At 42.0% G+C, this 15188-nt stretch overlaps 1 protein-coding gene and 1 long non-coding RNA gene across 13 annotated transcripts in view; one reads left to right on the top strand and one right to left on the bottom strand.

Annotated features, from left to right (window-relative positions):
- BTRC (beta-transducin repeat containing E3 ubiquitin protein ligase) overlaps positions 1-15188 on the top strand; it is a 121747-nt gene that overhangs the window by 101111 nt on the left and 5448 nt on the right. For all 12 annotated transcript variants that reach the window (XM_083443820.1, XM_083443824.1, XM_083443822.1 and 9 more), the window contains 8 exons: positions 2758-2854; positions 3928-4065; positions 4596-4714; positions 6204-6453; positions 6804-6922; positions 10925-11035; positions 11873-11951; positions 14524-14717. In XM_083443820.1, the coding sequence (XP_083299946.1) occupies positions 2758-2854; positions 3928-4065; positions 4596-4714; positions 6204-6453; positions 6804-6922; positions 10925-11035; positions 11873-11951; positions 14524-14685 (1075 nt within the window). In that variant the 3' untranslated portion in view covers positions 14686-14717. The remainder of the gene's footprint in view (positions 1-2757; positions 2855-3927; positions 4066-4595; positions 4715-6203; positions 6454-6803; positions 6923-10924; positions 11036-11872; positions 11952-14523; positions 14718-15188) is intronic.
- On the bottom strand, positions 8026-10916 carry LOC310679128. Its single transcript, XR_014512121.1, has 2 exons — positions 9689-10916; positions 8026-8713 (listed from the first exon to the last, which is right to left on the bottom strand). It is a non-coding gene; the product is annotated as an uncharacterized lncRNA (long non-coding RNA).

Here is a 15188-nt window from a genome sequence, read left to right as displayed (position 1 = left end):
AAAAATCCCTAGATGCTGTATGGAGTTTTTAGAGCCACTGTGGGGTAGTGATTAGTGTCAGGATAGGACCAGGGAGACAAGCATTCAAAGCCCCACTTAGCCATCGGGCTCACTGGGTGACCTTGGGCCAGTCACTGCCTCTAACCTTAACCTACCTTACAAGGTTGTTGTGGGGATTAAGTGAGGAGCAGCAGAACTATGTATGCCACCTTCAGATCCTTAGAGAAAAGATGGGATATAAATATAATCACTCAATCAGTCAATAAACCCAAGGCCTTTCGGTATATATCAAAGTTGGGCCTTCATCAGAGGTTGAAATGTAAAGTCAAAACAAACTGCAGAGCTATCTGATAATAGAAGTCAATCTTTTTTCTTTGCTGTCAGGTGATTTGAAACGACTTTAGTCTCTCTCTACATACACACACACACACACACACACACACGGCTTACTTTCCCCCCCCTTTTGATGCTGGTTTAGCATCAGATGTGCTGGAAAGGCCCTCCAACCCCATTTCTTCTCCCCCTGCCTTGCTGTATGAAGGGAAGAGGTGCAAAGCCTTGCTGGGTGGGAGGTAGCAGGGCTGCCAGTTGTAGCTGCCAGTGCCAGATGTGGACCATCAGCCAAGTCCAGAGTCTGGGGTGGTCACTGTTTCACCTCAACCGTCCACCAGTGATGGCCCTTCTTTTGGGTGGGTGAACAAGCAGCGTAAGTCTGTGTAACATACAGTATCCTTCCCTCCCGTTACTTAGAGCAGTCTTTGATATATTAATTCATTAGACTTTCAGAAGTTTATGTACTCGCTGTACAACTAAAGTAGGTGCATTTTACATGTTATGAATGTGTTAGGTCACTTTTGTTTTCCTCAGCAGATTTTCACAATTAGAGACCTGTTTTATCTTTAGCCATAAAGCCAAGAGTACAAACCACTGAGGGCAAGCATGCAGAAATTCAGATAGATTAGTTAATCAGACGGAATAGTTTTTTCTATTATGCAAGACTTTCCCCAAGTCTAGAGCTGCTCTGTTAACATTTCATTAGATGCTTCGCTCTCTTGGGTAATCCCCTTAATACATAATTTTCTATCCAAGGAGCCTCCCTCGTATGTTGTCTGTGAGGAAATGGGTATGAATATTTCATAAACAAGACAAAGGTGACAGCTAAGGCATTTTAGCTGCTATTAAAACAAAAATTAAAAATAAGGCCAGAAACTTGCCAAGTGCAAATTCTATTAAGGGCTTTGGCACTAGAAATATGTTACAGTTTAATAGATTATGAGGGCAGAAAAAATGTTTGTGTAATGCTTTCAGCGCTTCAAAAAATACCTAAAATACAGTTCTGTATTTAGTATTGATTTCTAGAGGTACCCAGATTACTTTCCCATGGCAGAATTAACAACAAGCAAGGCACAGACATTACTTTTGCCGCTTCAGAATCTGTAGTGAGCAAAACTGACTTCTGATTGTGGAGATCTTGGTGGGTCATAGTAAACATGTCAAACAGCACACTGACAAAATGTCTAGGCAGTAATGTGCTGCTTCCAGCATCTTCAAGATGCCTGCATAGAGTTCTCTTCCAGGGAGATGAATGATGCATACTCATAAAATAGAAAGTGGGGAATGAGTAGCTTCTGATACCTTCTCGGCTAACAGTATTGGGGTTCTTTTTCTCATTAGGGGCACAAATCTGCTAGTTTGCAGAGGGTACCATTGCTTACTTATAAGGTGTTGCTGAGCTACACATACAACTAGGGAAAGTTTGCAAAGCTTGACATTCTTGTAGGCAAAGCATTATACCTGCCATATTTTAAAACGTGGGAGATTTGTTAGAGCTTAAGTTTTCCAGAAATGTGTGTTTGAAATCGTATGTATTCCCCCCCCCCCTTGTATCACACTGCTCAGTATTTTTATTAGTCATTTTGTTGATTCAAATCACTCTTCCAAAGCAGGGTTTACCTTGCACGTGCCCAGGGCATCTCACGCAAAAGGAAACTTCTCAGCATATATTTTCAGATTTGTGGCAAGGAAGGAATGCATAGGAAAAAACCTGTCGGAAATAATGCAACAGTGAAAGGGGGAGCAGAGAGCTGGCCTAGGCTAAATGCCATGCCTCACATGCCAGGATTATACTCAGAGGATTTGTGCCCATTTCTGCTTCACAAGGAATGTTGCCAGGCAGAAGAGTTGTTAGTATGCCCATGGTGGGGTTTACTAGCTTCCGCACAGTGTTAGGTGGCTCCTTAACTTTAGGATGAGGAATTTTTAAAAATTTACACAGCATGAAGTGATTGCCGTTCACTGGGTTTCCCTCCCTTTCTCTGGCAAAAATGTGCATTCCATGACCAGGCTAAGTTGAGGAAGAAGCTAATGCAGTTTACTCAGAAGATTAGAGGAGCAGTAAAATGCTATTGCTGATACTATGAATTGCTTAATTTCTTTTTGTTTTGGAGCAGTTAGAACGTGGGGAACATACTGAGGTCCTCTCCTATTCTCACTCTCCTTTGAAGGACCCTTTTATCTATCCACCTTTACTTGCAAAAGGGCCATATATTTATTTAGATGCCTACTATTTTATGAATTGCCACATGTGTAAAGGCAGTAGTATTATGATGCAGACCCTACAGCATCCCTTTTAAATCTGGTCTAGTCATCGATTTTCATCTACCAAACATAAGCTCTACAAGTCTCTCTCGCAAATCCTTGAATGAAATAGCCATGGCTAAATGAGCAATGCTGCTTTTCTTTCTTCCTTTCTTTTAGGGGACAGTATCTTTTTAAGAACAAGCCACCCGATGGGATAGCCCCTCCCAACTCCTTCTACAGAGCACTTTATCCCAAAATTATACAGGATATAGAGGTAAGAGCCAGAAAAAAGACTATGCAATTGTATGTGAAACCCTCATCTGAGCTCCTTTGTTGTGTGTGAAACAATTCAAATTTCCTGCACAGATGCCAGCCAGTTATAGCTTCCTACGGCATCTACTGTAGAATGAAAGAAAAGCCGAATGTGATAGTGTGTACATATTTGTACACATTTTCCCTCTGAGTCCTGTTATAAAAAATACAATTTAGTAGTCTGTCTTTAAGACACTTAGGGGTCATACAGTATGTACCAGATCCATTGATAGTTGGTCTCCCCTTCTTTGAAGGGAGTTGAATGTTCAGGCACTTTGATTATACCATCTCACCACAATTAAATCTCAGTGTATTATACCATTTCAGTTCAACTTCCATGATTACACTGAATTAAATTTGGCAACCTTTCCATTGAAGAAGCATCTCGCAGTGTCACATTTGTGATCAAGGGATGTACAAAGTTCATCACAGTAAGTCTTACCAACTCAAACAACTGTTTGAGCTTCTCCAAGTGTCACTGAGACCAAATCAAGGCAACCTGCATTTTTTACAGTACCCACTGTTGACCTTAATTCTGGAGAAGCTGTTCCAAAGAAAAGAATAGAATTGCGGCCAGTTCCACATTCTTGAAGATCACTGAAGGGACAGATACCTGTGGAGCCAACAGTGTGGGGGAAGGGGGAAAACCTACCTAATGGACAGTCAACACAAGGGGAAATGAACATCCCGGGTTTTATCCAATGTTAGCCCTACTCAGAGTAGACACACTGAAATGAATGGAACTAATTAGCCCACTAATTTCAGCTATATTCTAGATATCTGGTGCATTTGCTTTCTTTGTAATAACTAGAATCATCTTAGAGGGATTTGAAACTTTATGGAAGCTAGGGATTGGGAAAGTGACAGGGAGAAGGACTTGTTCCTTTTCCTTCTAGCTTGCTCTGGGACCATCTAATGATAAATGATTTCAGCATCAGAGCTGCTTCTGTTGTCCCAGGAGTCCAGCAGGCTTTATTGGTGCAAAATCTCCATGATGTTTGTTCCACACTTTATAATTGTTTCTCTCTCCCCCAGACAATAGAATCAAACTGGCGGTGTGGAAGGCACAGCTTACAGCGAATCCACTGCCGAAGTGAAACAAGCAAAGGGGTTTATTGTTTACAATATGATGATCAGAAGATAGTAAGTGGCCTCCGAGACAATACCATCAAGGTGAGAGCTCCCCAGTGGGCAATGATTGAACACAAAATCCTTTCCCTAGAAGAATGCAGGTGTAACTTCATTTAGGAGGACTAATGCAAAAGAGAAACTGAGAAGGATGAGGTTAATCCTTGTCTTCCTTTCCCTCCCCTCGTGCCCCCCATCAAGTCTGACTATGAATTGCATTGGTTTTCCTCCCTTTCTTCCAAACAAGGAGGATAAATCTATATTATCTGTTTCATTTTCTTGCATTCTGTTCAGTGCTAGCCACGTTATTGGTCCTTCAGTAATTAAAGTCTTCCTGTTCCCTAATGAGAAGGGTAAAGACTATGTTCATATTAAAAACAGAGATATTAAGGATAGTTTATATTGCTCCAAAGTGCCTGTGGAATACAAAGTGCACTGTGTGCCACTTAGAAGAAGTTCTGCTCGCCTTAGTAAATAAAATGCTGTGTTACAGAAAAACAAAAGAGCCAGTCTAGCAATACAGTCTGTTTACCTTGTGGTGAAATCCCAAATGTGTGCCCTTTTTGCCTTCCTAGATTTGGGACAAGAATACGCTAGAATGCAAGAGGGTTCTGACTGGACACACGGGGTCAGTCCTTTGCCTCCAGTATGATGAGCGGGTGATCATCACTGGATCATCGGATTCCACTGTCAGGTAGCTATTTATTTATTGAGAATGTTTATATCCTGCCTTTCTAACAAATACAGGCCTCCAAGGCAGTTTACCCCATAATTAAAACAATCCATTTTAGTGAAAAAATATATAAAAGGCAGAGAATAGAGCCAACAGTCAATAAGCAAAAAAATTAAACAGAAAGCAGTTAACCAACCAGATACCTCTAAAAGCTTTTGAAAATTAAGCCTAAAAGTTAACAGTTTGCATGCAGTGTCAAACCATAGTTTGGAATAAATTATATTGAGATTGGGGGATTATATGATGAGTGTCTTGGCTACCATGCTACTCCTAATGCTCAAGAAGAGGTTGCAAGTAAGAAAGATGGATTTGCTCCACAAGCCCTATTCAAATTCTGCCCTCAAAACAGAAATGGTGGAAGACATGCACAAGGAATGGAAGGCTGTTTCTATAAGTTTTTGTAAAAATAGCCTTCAGAGTCAGCAATTTAAACCCTTGATTCCAGGGTTATCCACACACACACACCTGTCCTTGGGAAAAGATAGCTGTCAGCACGTTTTATTGAGCATACAGATTCTGCTTGCATGAAATATCCAATTAAACTGTTTCTTGTTTAGCAGGAATATTTTAAATTCCTTAATACCAGCCATTAATATATTATGCAATGCTTTAGCAGGACAAAAGGAATATTTCAAATTGTGGATGCTACGTGACATTTTTTATTGCTCAGGAATTGTTCAAGTCCTGCGGCCTAGAATTTTTTAAAAAACATTCACAAGAAAGAGCAGCATATTTGGTGCAGGGGTAATTCTGTGTTGGGAGTAAATGATCCATTTTGGAGGCTTTGTTGATTTGGAGTGTGTTAATATGGATTATTTGAAAGCTAAGAAGAGTGAAATGTGCTGAGGAAGGACCTGCCTTTTGATAAATTTTGCCCTTGTTCTTTTTAGACATGATTTTTAAAACAAAGGTGGAAGCGCTCCGCAAACTAAATTCTGTACTAGTTTAGATGTTGCATTATGCCCACAAGCACAGAAACTCAGCACATGCAGCAGAAGATTTCAGTCCTCAGATCTTCTTTCCTGTTAAATCCTTTTGTTTTGGGGTTCTTGCTTTTTCTTACTCTGTTTGGACATTACAGTGTTAACTTTTGTTTGTTGGACTCTGTAGCTGTGCTGTTGACTAAACCCAAAGGAGGACAGTTTGCTTCAAATTGCAGCCAAGCCCAAGATTCACAGTGTGACACTGAGCAAATTACACATTTTCTCATTTCCAGTTCCCCATCTGTAAAATGGATATAATAATGTCCTACCACACAAAGTTGCTGGGGGGAAGAATTAGATTCTTATTGAAATACTATTTGAATTTACCAAATTAGGCGGACAGACTTACTTATTTAGCACATCTTTTACAGGAATGTTTGGCATATTTCCCCCTTCTGCTTAATAATGGAAAATCTTAAAACATCTCTCTCCGCCCCTTCTTTTCTCTCTTCTGTCACAAATTCCAGAGTGTGGGATGTTAATACGGGTGAGATGCTGAACACCCTGATCCATCATTGTGAAGCAGTACTGCACCTACGTTTTAATAATGGCATGATGGTGACATGCTCCAAAGATCGGTCCATTGCCGTGTGGGACATGGCCTCCCCGACAGACATCACACTACGAAGGGTACTGGTTGGACACAGGGCAGCCGTCAATGTGGTCGACTTCGATGACAAATACATTGTATCAGCATCGGGGGACAGAACGATTAAGGTGCAAACCATGAAGTCATGATGACATTGGACATTTATTTATTTCTTTTTCGCAATACATATATACTACCTTCCTATACTGCCTTCATCGGGGGGCATGGTTCCCTTCTTCACACACTTTGATTCTCATCATCATGCTGTTAGTGTAGATTGGGCTGAGAGGGTGAGTGACTGGCTTAAGGCCATCCTTTTAGTTTTGTGCCTGAGTGGGAATGTGATCCACATTCTCCTAGTCTTTAATCCAACACTCAGACCATCACACCACACCGTCTCCCATCAACAATCTATGACTTTCTCATAAACATCCCTGTCCATTATTTCCTTCTGTTTGTACTTGTGTCTCTCTTACAGGTCTGGAACACAAGTACCTGTGAGTTTGTGCGTACGTTGAATGGCCACAAGCGAGGTATTGCATGTCTACAGTACAGAGACAGACTAGTAGTGAGTGGTTCATCAGATAATACAATCAGGTAAGAAACACAACAGTTACCTGAACAGCATGCTGCCTCTCTCAGAGCCAAACCATATATTACACATCAGTGTTTGCAGTCTTCTCAAATGGCCATTTTTTCACAAAATGCCAATTTGAGACAAAGCAGTGGAGAAGGTGTACTTAAACATGTTCTTGTCTGTTCCCACTCCAAAGGCCCTGCTCCAGCACTTTATCGTTTAAAAAGAAGCAGTCAGTATTAGACTAATGTTGCATGCAATTGTAATGTGCTCTTTAGCACATCCACGTGCCCTCTACTTATTAAACTGAGATAGTACTGCTTCTGATTGCAGGTGAAGGATTGCACTTCTGAATTCTCCCCCGCATACAAAACACAATAAGCTTTTTATTTTAAAAACAAATGAACTAGTATCGCAGATAGAGGCCTGTTCCTGTGCCTTTGTCCTGTGGTTTTTTAAAATAAAATAAAATTGGGGGAAGATGATTCGTTATTATTTTTGGTTAAATGTAGGGGAGCATTCAAGACAGATATCCCTCACCTGCTGTTTGAAGTGATGTGGCTCACACTAGCCCTTCAGGATTATACCACTTTACTCTGTGGTATATGTAAACCAGGCCTCGTTGTTACTAAATAAGCTTTTAAAAAGGCAGGGGGTTCCATATACCTAGAAATGTCAAGATCCGCCAAAAATCTGAGTTCAAAATGAATTCAGTATGTATTTATTTAATTCACATAATACAGTTGAATTAAATATTTGAGGTCTTGCCAAGCGTATTTTAGAAAGAGCAGTCATAAGGAACCAAGAAAGGAGGCTAGTGCACAAACTTGGGGAAGTGCTTTGGATTCAAGAGAAAGTAACCATGAGGCAACAATTCCGTCTTGGTTTTTTGTCATTTTCAACTTTTTCTCTTTAGCTACCAGGAACAGAAATTTCTCAGCTTTGTAGAATTTTCAAAAATCAAAAGTCTGCACTCTATTCCATGTATTCTTAAAATGGCCACAGCCCTGACAGCAGAGTAAAACTTGTGTTCTAAAATGCTAAAATAAGAAGGAAAAGCTTTTGTCGTTGCCTCAGTTTTCCAGAGTTTAAAGCTTCCATATCGTCAATGAGCAATAATCCATTTATAGTACTACATATAGTTTTATTTTGCATAAATATTTATCTCCTTTTTTAACACAGCTGCTATTTAGATTTTTGTATTCTGCAAGAGCTAAAAGCAAACAGTAATAATTGTTTAACTTCTCAAAATGTAATATGTGAAAAGCACTGGCACAGACTGTTATAAAGGCTGCTCCCCTTTATGGGTTGTGTCTCTGCTGAGAAGAGTTGTATTTGCAACAAGAGGTTTTTAATCCAACCCCAAAACAGTGCTGGGGTTTTGCCAACCAAGTTTTTCTCATGGTGCTTAGCCTCAGGCACCATTTGTAACAGGTGGCCTGGACTCATGGAGTCTGCTTGCTGTCCCTTGGTTGGAAACGTTCCAAGCAGTGATCCATTCCATAATAGAATGAACTGTGTATTTTTGCGTTGGATGAAATTTGACAGTTTTTAGAGGGCGAAGTATAATAATATCATTGAAAGCCATTGATTGGTCAGAACTGAGCAAGTAGGAAGTACTATCTTCCTATACTCTTCTGTGTACCTCATCCTTACTCATTTAAAGCTATACAAGTTGTTGTTGTTTTTTGTGAACTATGGTGATGAGTTGCCTCTATAGCCATGAGCTGCTTCATGGTTCAATCATCTTGTCAATGCAAATATTTGTGCACTTGCTTAAAGGGTTTCTTCCATTCATGTGCTCTTCTTTCCTGCAAGAAATGAAGTGTCAGCCCAATCCTCATTCTTTTTTAATCGAAAGCTTTGGTCACAGCAGTTTGAGCACCGACTCACATGGACAGTGCATTGACAATCTGCTTTTTAAATTGTCCTCAGCAACAATTCAAGCAAGACAAAAGTTGCCATATTCCTAAAGCTATACAGTTTAGTGAGTGTGCAGATATTAAAAAATGGGTAAAGGATCCCTCTTAATCAGACCAACAGAGCTCATTCAAATTAATGGCATCATCTTTCCTCATCCGTTGTGCATAATTCTCCGGGTCCAAGGTCAAATGTATGGAATCACTGTGTGTCCAAATAAACATACAAAACAAAGAAACAATTCCTTTCATTAAGGGACTTAAGAGGCTGGTAATTGACTAGTGTAGCTTTTAGAGAAAGCTAGTTACTGAAGGTAATTGCAGTAACATGAGTAATGAAAACAAACAAGTCAGGGTACTGCAGCAGACAATTTAAATGAGAGACATGGGGAATTGTAAGGGGACAGTTGAAGCTATTAACCAATTATCACCTTCACTCAACAGCTGCATTCTATTTAACGCCTTGTAAAGATCAAAAGATTTGCAAATAACACCATGGCTTTGCTTGAGGGGAAAAACCAGGGCACACATACATTGGGGGGGGGGGTTGGGGGTGCCTTCATGGTATGGCTAAACAAAAGATAAGACAAACTGTGTTTTGAGAAAATTTTGAGTTTAAATGAGTTTAAACTTGGATCCAGCACTCTACTGTGCACCGCTTCCATAAGAAATAGCAACATCAAAGACAAATCTAAAAAGCATACAATTCGGAAAGCACAAACATCGACAGTAGTCCAAACAGGAAATAGTTAAACTTTGCAGAGCTTGGAAAAGTAACCACAAATACTACACACAGTAATAACCAACAAATATAAATGTCAATATGGTAATAAATTTAAAGAGGAATACAATTACTTTTATGCTTACACTGAATAAAATCCTTGTGCTGGAATTTTTGCAGTGGTTGGCAACATCTCTCAGCAGAATGCAGGTTAGGTGCACAGTTGGCCCACAAGTTCCCAAAGATCAGTTTTCAAAATTGGCTTGGGGTGGCTGTTTCTCCCATCCTCCTCTCCTGTATTTTCAGTGTAGAGTGTAAACCACCTGCACACAAACTATCTTTTGTGTTCTGTGCAGCAATTCACATTTGGTCAGTGGGTAATCACAAAAGGTTTAGCATCGACACTGTGGAATGAAGTAGGATTATATCAAATAGCAACTGTAACCAATAGGTGGGGAACCCACTTTGTGATATTGTCATTCCTATTTCATTTTAACTCGGATGAACAAGCATAGGGCCCAGCAAAACCTTCATGACAAAAAATTATGTGAATGGCTTCACAAATTATTGTGCGGTTTTCTTTTGGAGGTGATAGGGGGTGACACTGTTTAAATTTGCCTATATCATGTGCTCTTTCCACACAGAAAAGCAAGGACATTTTTCACCTTCTGTTAGCAACCGCTTTGTTAGTGTAATGTGAAACATGCTTTAATTGACTGAGGCATTTCCTGCTTAATCAGAAGAAAAAAAACAGCTGCCTATGGGTTAAGCTAGATGTTACAGCAGTAGAGAGGCACATGTGTAATAGTTATGCCACATTCATACCATACATTTAGGGCACTATGATAGCACTTTAAACAGTCATGACAGTCTCCTAACAAATACCCATATTTAGTGCATTTTGGTAAACTGTTTTCAGAGGTTACCAAGATCTGTTGAGAAGTGAAGTGGCAGGTTTTTTCTAAGAAGCTAATGTTTCAGATGCAATGTGAATGAAATATGTTTCTGGTAACCACCTGATTTTCTTCTATAGCAAAGCCAGGTCACAGGAAGGATTTCATTTTTTTCTGGAACAAGCAATCTTATCTCTTCAAGTTGACACGGGCCCCCATCTCCATGCTATCTATAATTTGTTGTCTCTTATGTAGCCCAAACAACATTCAGGCAGTAATTCAGAGATAACACTACTACTCATAAATGTACAGTATTGGAAATGAAAATTGTAGAGTTTGTAATTTTCTAGATACAAAATGTGAATTTAGGAAGAAATTGGGAGATTCTTCAGAGTTCTCCCATTCCTGGATAAATAGGCAGGTTTGATTTGTATTTCCAAAACATTTTTCTATGGCAATTGCATAATGATTATTTGCCTTGTCTTCTAGGTTATGGGACATTGAATGTGGGGCATGTTTGCGAGTTCTGGAAGGCCACGAAGAGCTGGTGAGATGTATTCGCTTTGATACCAAGAGGATAGTCAGTGGAGCCTATGATGGGTGAGAATTTATTATTAATTTATTAATTAAATTTCTATCCTGCCTTTCATCCAAGGATCACAGAGCAGTTTACAAATTTAGTGATGAAATAGAGATGTCTAGAGTCTCTCTCCCACCCACCCACCCACCTCAAACTGTTACCCTGAAGGCTAGAAAATTAGAATTGCCTTACTCTGACAGATCCAGTGCTTCACTGAGCAAGTAACCTGTATGCAATTTGGATTTTTAGAAGAAAGAGAGAATCAGTTTTCCTCATTCAGCATTACAAATATAAAATGCAAGAAGAACAGATACCAGTAGTATTTAAAGGAGGAGATATTAAAATACATTGCAGGTTCTGCAAAGACAACCACTTATAGTAGCAATCAAATTTGTTTTCCTGCTGGTCTCATTTGGATAAGTGGAAGGTAGAATTTGCTTATAAAAGTCCCATTAACAGGGCCTAAAATAAAAGACATGCTTGGTGAGGTAAACACTACTTGGATTCACCAAATTATACATATTACTATTACTGAAGTCATATCACAGTACAATACAGTGTAATGTTTATCATTCCTTCCATTATAATTGATGTGCTCTCTTTAGTTTTAATTTATCTTTATGTTAACCATACACTTCCCATTAAGATCTGTTGTCTTCATATCCACCTTACTACCTCCAGCCAACACAAGAGAAAACAGCAAAGCCAAGTTGCAAGAACAGATGCACATCTATTTTTTTCTCCATGAAGTAGATTGATCAGCTGAGATGGATTAATCTCAGTTTTTTAATATCATGTAGTGCTTACGCTTACTTTTTAATGAAACTCTGGTTCTTCCTTCTTTTCTGTGCCACCAGGAAAATTAAGGTGTGGGATCTGGTAGCTGCCCTAGACCCTCGTGCCCCTGCTGGAACCCTCTGCCTGCGCACTCTTGTGGTAAGAGCTTTTGACTGATCTCGGATAGGAGGGAATATATTTACCGTATTTTTCGCCCTATAAGATGCACTTTTCCCCCTCCAAAAATGAAGGGGAAATGTGTGTGCGTCTTATGGGGCGAATGCAGGCTCCTTGGGTTCAGCGATAGCAACGCGAAGCCTCTGAAGCCTGCGCTCCGGAGGCTTCGCATTGCTTCCGCTGGAGCCAGGAGAGTCTGCTCTTTGAGGCTGGCGGGGGGGAAAGCAGCGCTTCCCCCTTCGCCAGCCCCAGAGGATGGGGGGCAGCAGGAGGGCGCGCAACGCCTTCCCGCTACTCCCCAACCCGGCTTCGAGGCTGGCGGGGGGGCAAGCAGCGCTTCCCCCTTCGCCAGCCCCAGAGGATGGGGGGCAGCGGGAAGGCGCGCGACACCATCCCGCTACTCCCCAACCCGGCTTCGAGGCTGGCGGAGGGGAAAGCAGCGCTTCCCCCTTCGCCAGCCCCAGAGGATGGGGGGCAGCGGGGAGGCGCGCGACGCCTTCCCGCTACTCCCCAACCCGGCTTCGAGGCTGGCGGGGGGAAAGCAGCGCTTCCCCCTTCGCCAGCCCCAGAGGATGGGGGGCAGCAGGATGGCGCGCGACACCATCCCGCTACTCTCCAACCCTCCTGTGGGCCTTTGTGGGAGATGGGGGAATTCCCCCACCTCCCGCAAAAGCAGGCAAAAGCTGTGCACTCTTTAAAGGGGCTCCGCGGCTTCTGCTGGCTTTTCTAGGAGGTGAGGGAATTCCCCCACCTTGTAGAAAAGCCCACAGGAGCCGCTCACCCATTGAAGAGCGCGCCGCTCTTGGGGGCTTTTCCCCAAAGAGGGAGAAGGGACTGACTGGCCGAGTCCATCCCTTCTCCCTCCTGTGGGCTTTTGCAGGAGATGGGGGAATTCCCCCACCTCCCGCAAAAGCAGGCAAAAGCCGTGCGCTCTTTAAAGGGGCTCTGTGGCTTCTGCTGGGTTTTCTAGGAGGTGGGGGAATTCCCCCACCTCGTAGAAAAGCCCGCAGGAGCCGCGCACCCTTTGAAGAGTGCGCCCCTCTTGGGGGTTTTCCCCGAGGAGGGAGAAGGGACTGACTGGCCGTTTCAGTCCCTTTTCCCTCCTGGTCGAAAAGCCCATAGGAGTCGCGCACGGCTCCTGTGAGCTTTTGCGGGAGGTGGGGGAATTCCGCCACCTCCCCCAAAAGCAGGGAGAAGGTCTTGGAGTAGCGCACAGGCTGCGTGCAGCCTGTCCGCTGCTCCCAGAGCTGCGGGGGGGGGGGGGAATCATATTTTTCCCCTTGATTTCCCCCCCTGAAAACTAGGTGCGTCCTATGGGCCGGTGCGTCCAATAGGGCGAAAAATACGGTACCCAGTATAATACATAATAAAACTTCACCTGGATTGTCAAATGAGAGTTAGACTAAAATATGCTCCTCCTTAGCCATGCCACCAAATCTAATCCATTAAAGAATGCAGCTTTGTGTAAGCTTGTATCGTATGCAAAAGAAGTCCTAATATAGGTTTGTCTTGAATTTGCCTTGCCTTAAAACTATGACTTAAAGTGGAGAATAAGCAAAATACAAAGACTCTAATGGTGGCATTGAGCTTGTCTTCTCTGTGGCAAACGTGTCCATTGTTGTAGCAATGCAGTTGTTCTTTTTCCAAACTAATTCACACGGTATAGGCCAGCTCAACTCCTTCTGCCTGATATATATCTAAATACAGTTGTGCTGCTTTATAGAGAACATAGGACCCAGAGGATAAGTGAAAAAGCAGCCACCTTGTTTCGTTGTTCTGATCCTAGAGGACCAAATATATGAAGTGGTGTAGAATTCATTAAGCCTTAATGAGGTGCTGGGGGAGTCAGTGCTCATTACCCCTGAGTGACTATGTTCACACTTCAGCTGAGACTGACTTGTGAATCCTGCTGCTCGTGGCTAAACCACCACTGTAAACAAACCCTAAGATTTCACTGCCTCATTAAAGTTGTATCTGATACTCTTACCTTCAAAAGGGTGAGCAGAAACAGGCATGTTTTAGGTGCTTGCAAACTGGGGAAATGTAACATTTGCTGTTCTGCTGCATCTCCTCAGGATCTAAAATTAAACCTGTCTCTGCAATGAATGCAGCATAGTGTGTGCTGTTTTATTCTCCATTTCCAGATGATAAGAGGAAAGGCCACATAATAAATACTCATTTCACATAAGAGAGTAAGAAATGCTCTGCTGGATCAGAACAAGCATTTGTATAGTCCAGCATCCTGTTTTCACCAGTGGCCAGCCAGATTGGACTAGAATGGCCACAAATGGGACAAAATGCAACAACTAACTTTTCTAAGTGCCCTCCTCCCTCAAGTATTCCCAGCTTCTGGAATTCAGAGGTTGAACATGAGTGCAAACCTTTTCCTGATTTTTTCACAGAAATGGTTTGTTAGTTAATGAAAGGACTGCTTGTTTGTGCAGTTGGTTCTTTAGGAGGAGGTGTATACGTCTGTAATCAGAAACATACAGTGCTAAGATCACAGCAACCCTTAATGCTTCTGAATTTGACTTGTCTCCCTTTCCCCATCCAGGAGCACTCCGGCAGAGTTTTCCGGCTCCAGTTTGACGAATTTCAAATAGTTAGCAGCTCGCATGATGACACCATCCTCATCTGGGACTTCCTGAATGATCCAGCTACCCAAGCAGAATCTAACCGCTCCCCTTCCAGAACATACACTTACATCTCCAGATAAATAGCACTACACTGTACCTCACACTTGCACAGGTAAAACAACAACAACAACACGTTAATGCAGCAGGTAGGCTGCATGGTGGATAGACATGATTTGTGAATGGAGGTTTTGCTGGTTCCTTAACTGAGAGTATTACTGAAAGCCACTGCAGATAAAGGGGTGACAAGGGTGGTTCTGTCCTTTGGCTTCTCAGAACTTCCTTGCCTGTAGGAGCATTAGGAAGAAATGACCATGTAGCTGCAGTGGACCAAGAATGAATTAATTTAAATGAGCCCAAGCTGAGGAGAGAACGAAACTGAAGTTTGTAATGAAGAACCACTTCTTACTCTAGCACTCTACCTGGGAGGTGCAATTTTCCTACCTCAGCCAAGGATCAGAAACAAGTGATCAGGAAACAGGAAGGAATGTTGTGATCTTTTGTGAGGTTCCTCAAGTGCTCAACCGTCACCCATACTTTTGAAACATCAGAGTGCTCCATCCAGTTTCCTGGGCACTCCAATCAG

The sequence above is a fragment of the Podarcis tiliguerta genome (genome assembly GCF_965153285.1).
Source record: "Podarcis tiliguerta genome assembly, chromosome: 5".
Classification (NCBI taxonomy): Eukaryota; Metazoa; Chordata; class Lepidosauria; order Squamata; family Lacertidae; genus Podarcis; species Podarcis tiliguerta.
The sequence above is the reverse complement of the archived record's forward strand: the minus strand, read 5'-3'. Positions and strand labels throughout refer to the sequence as shown.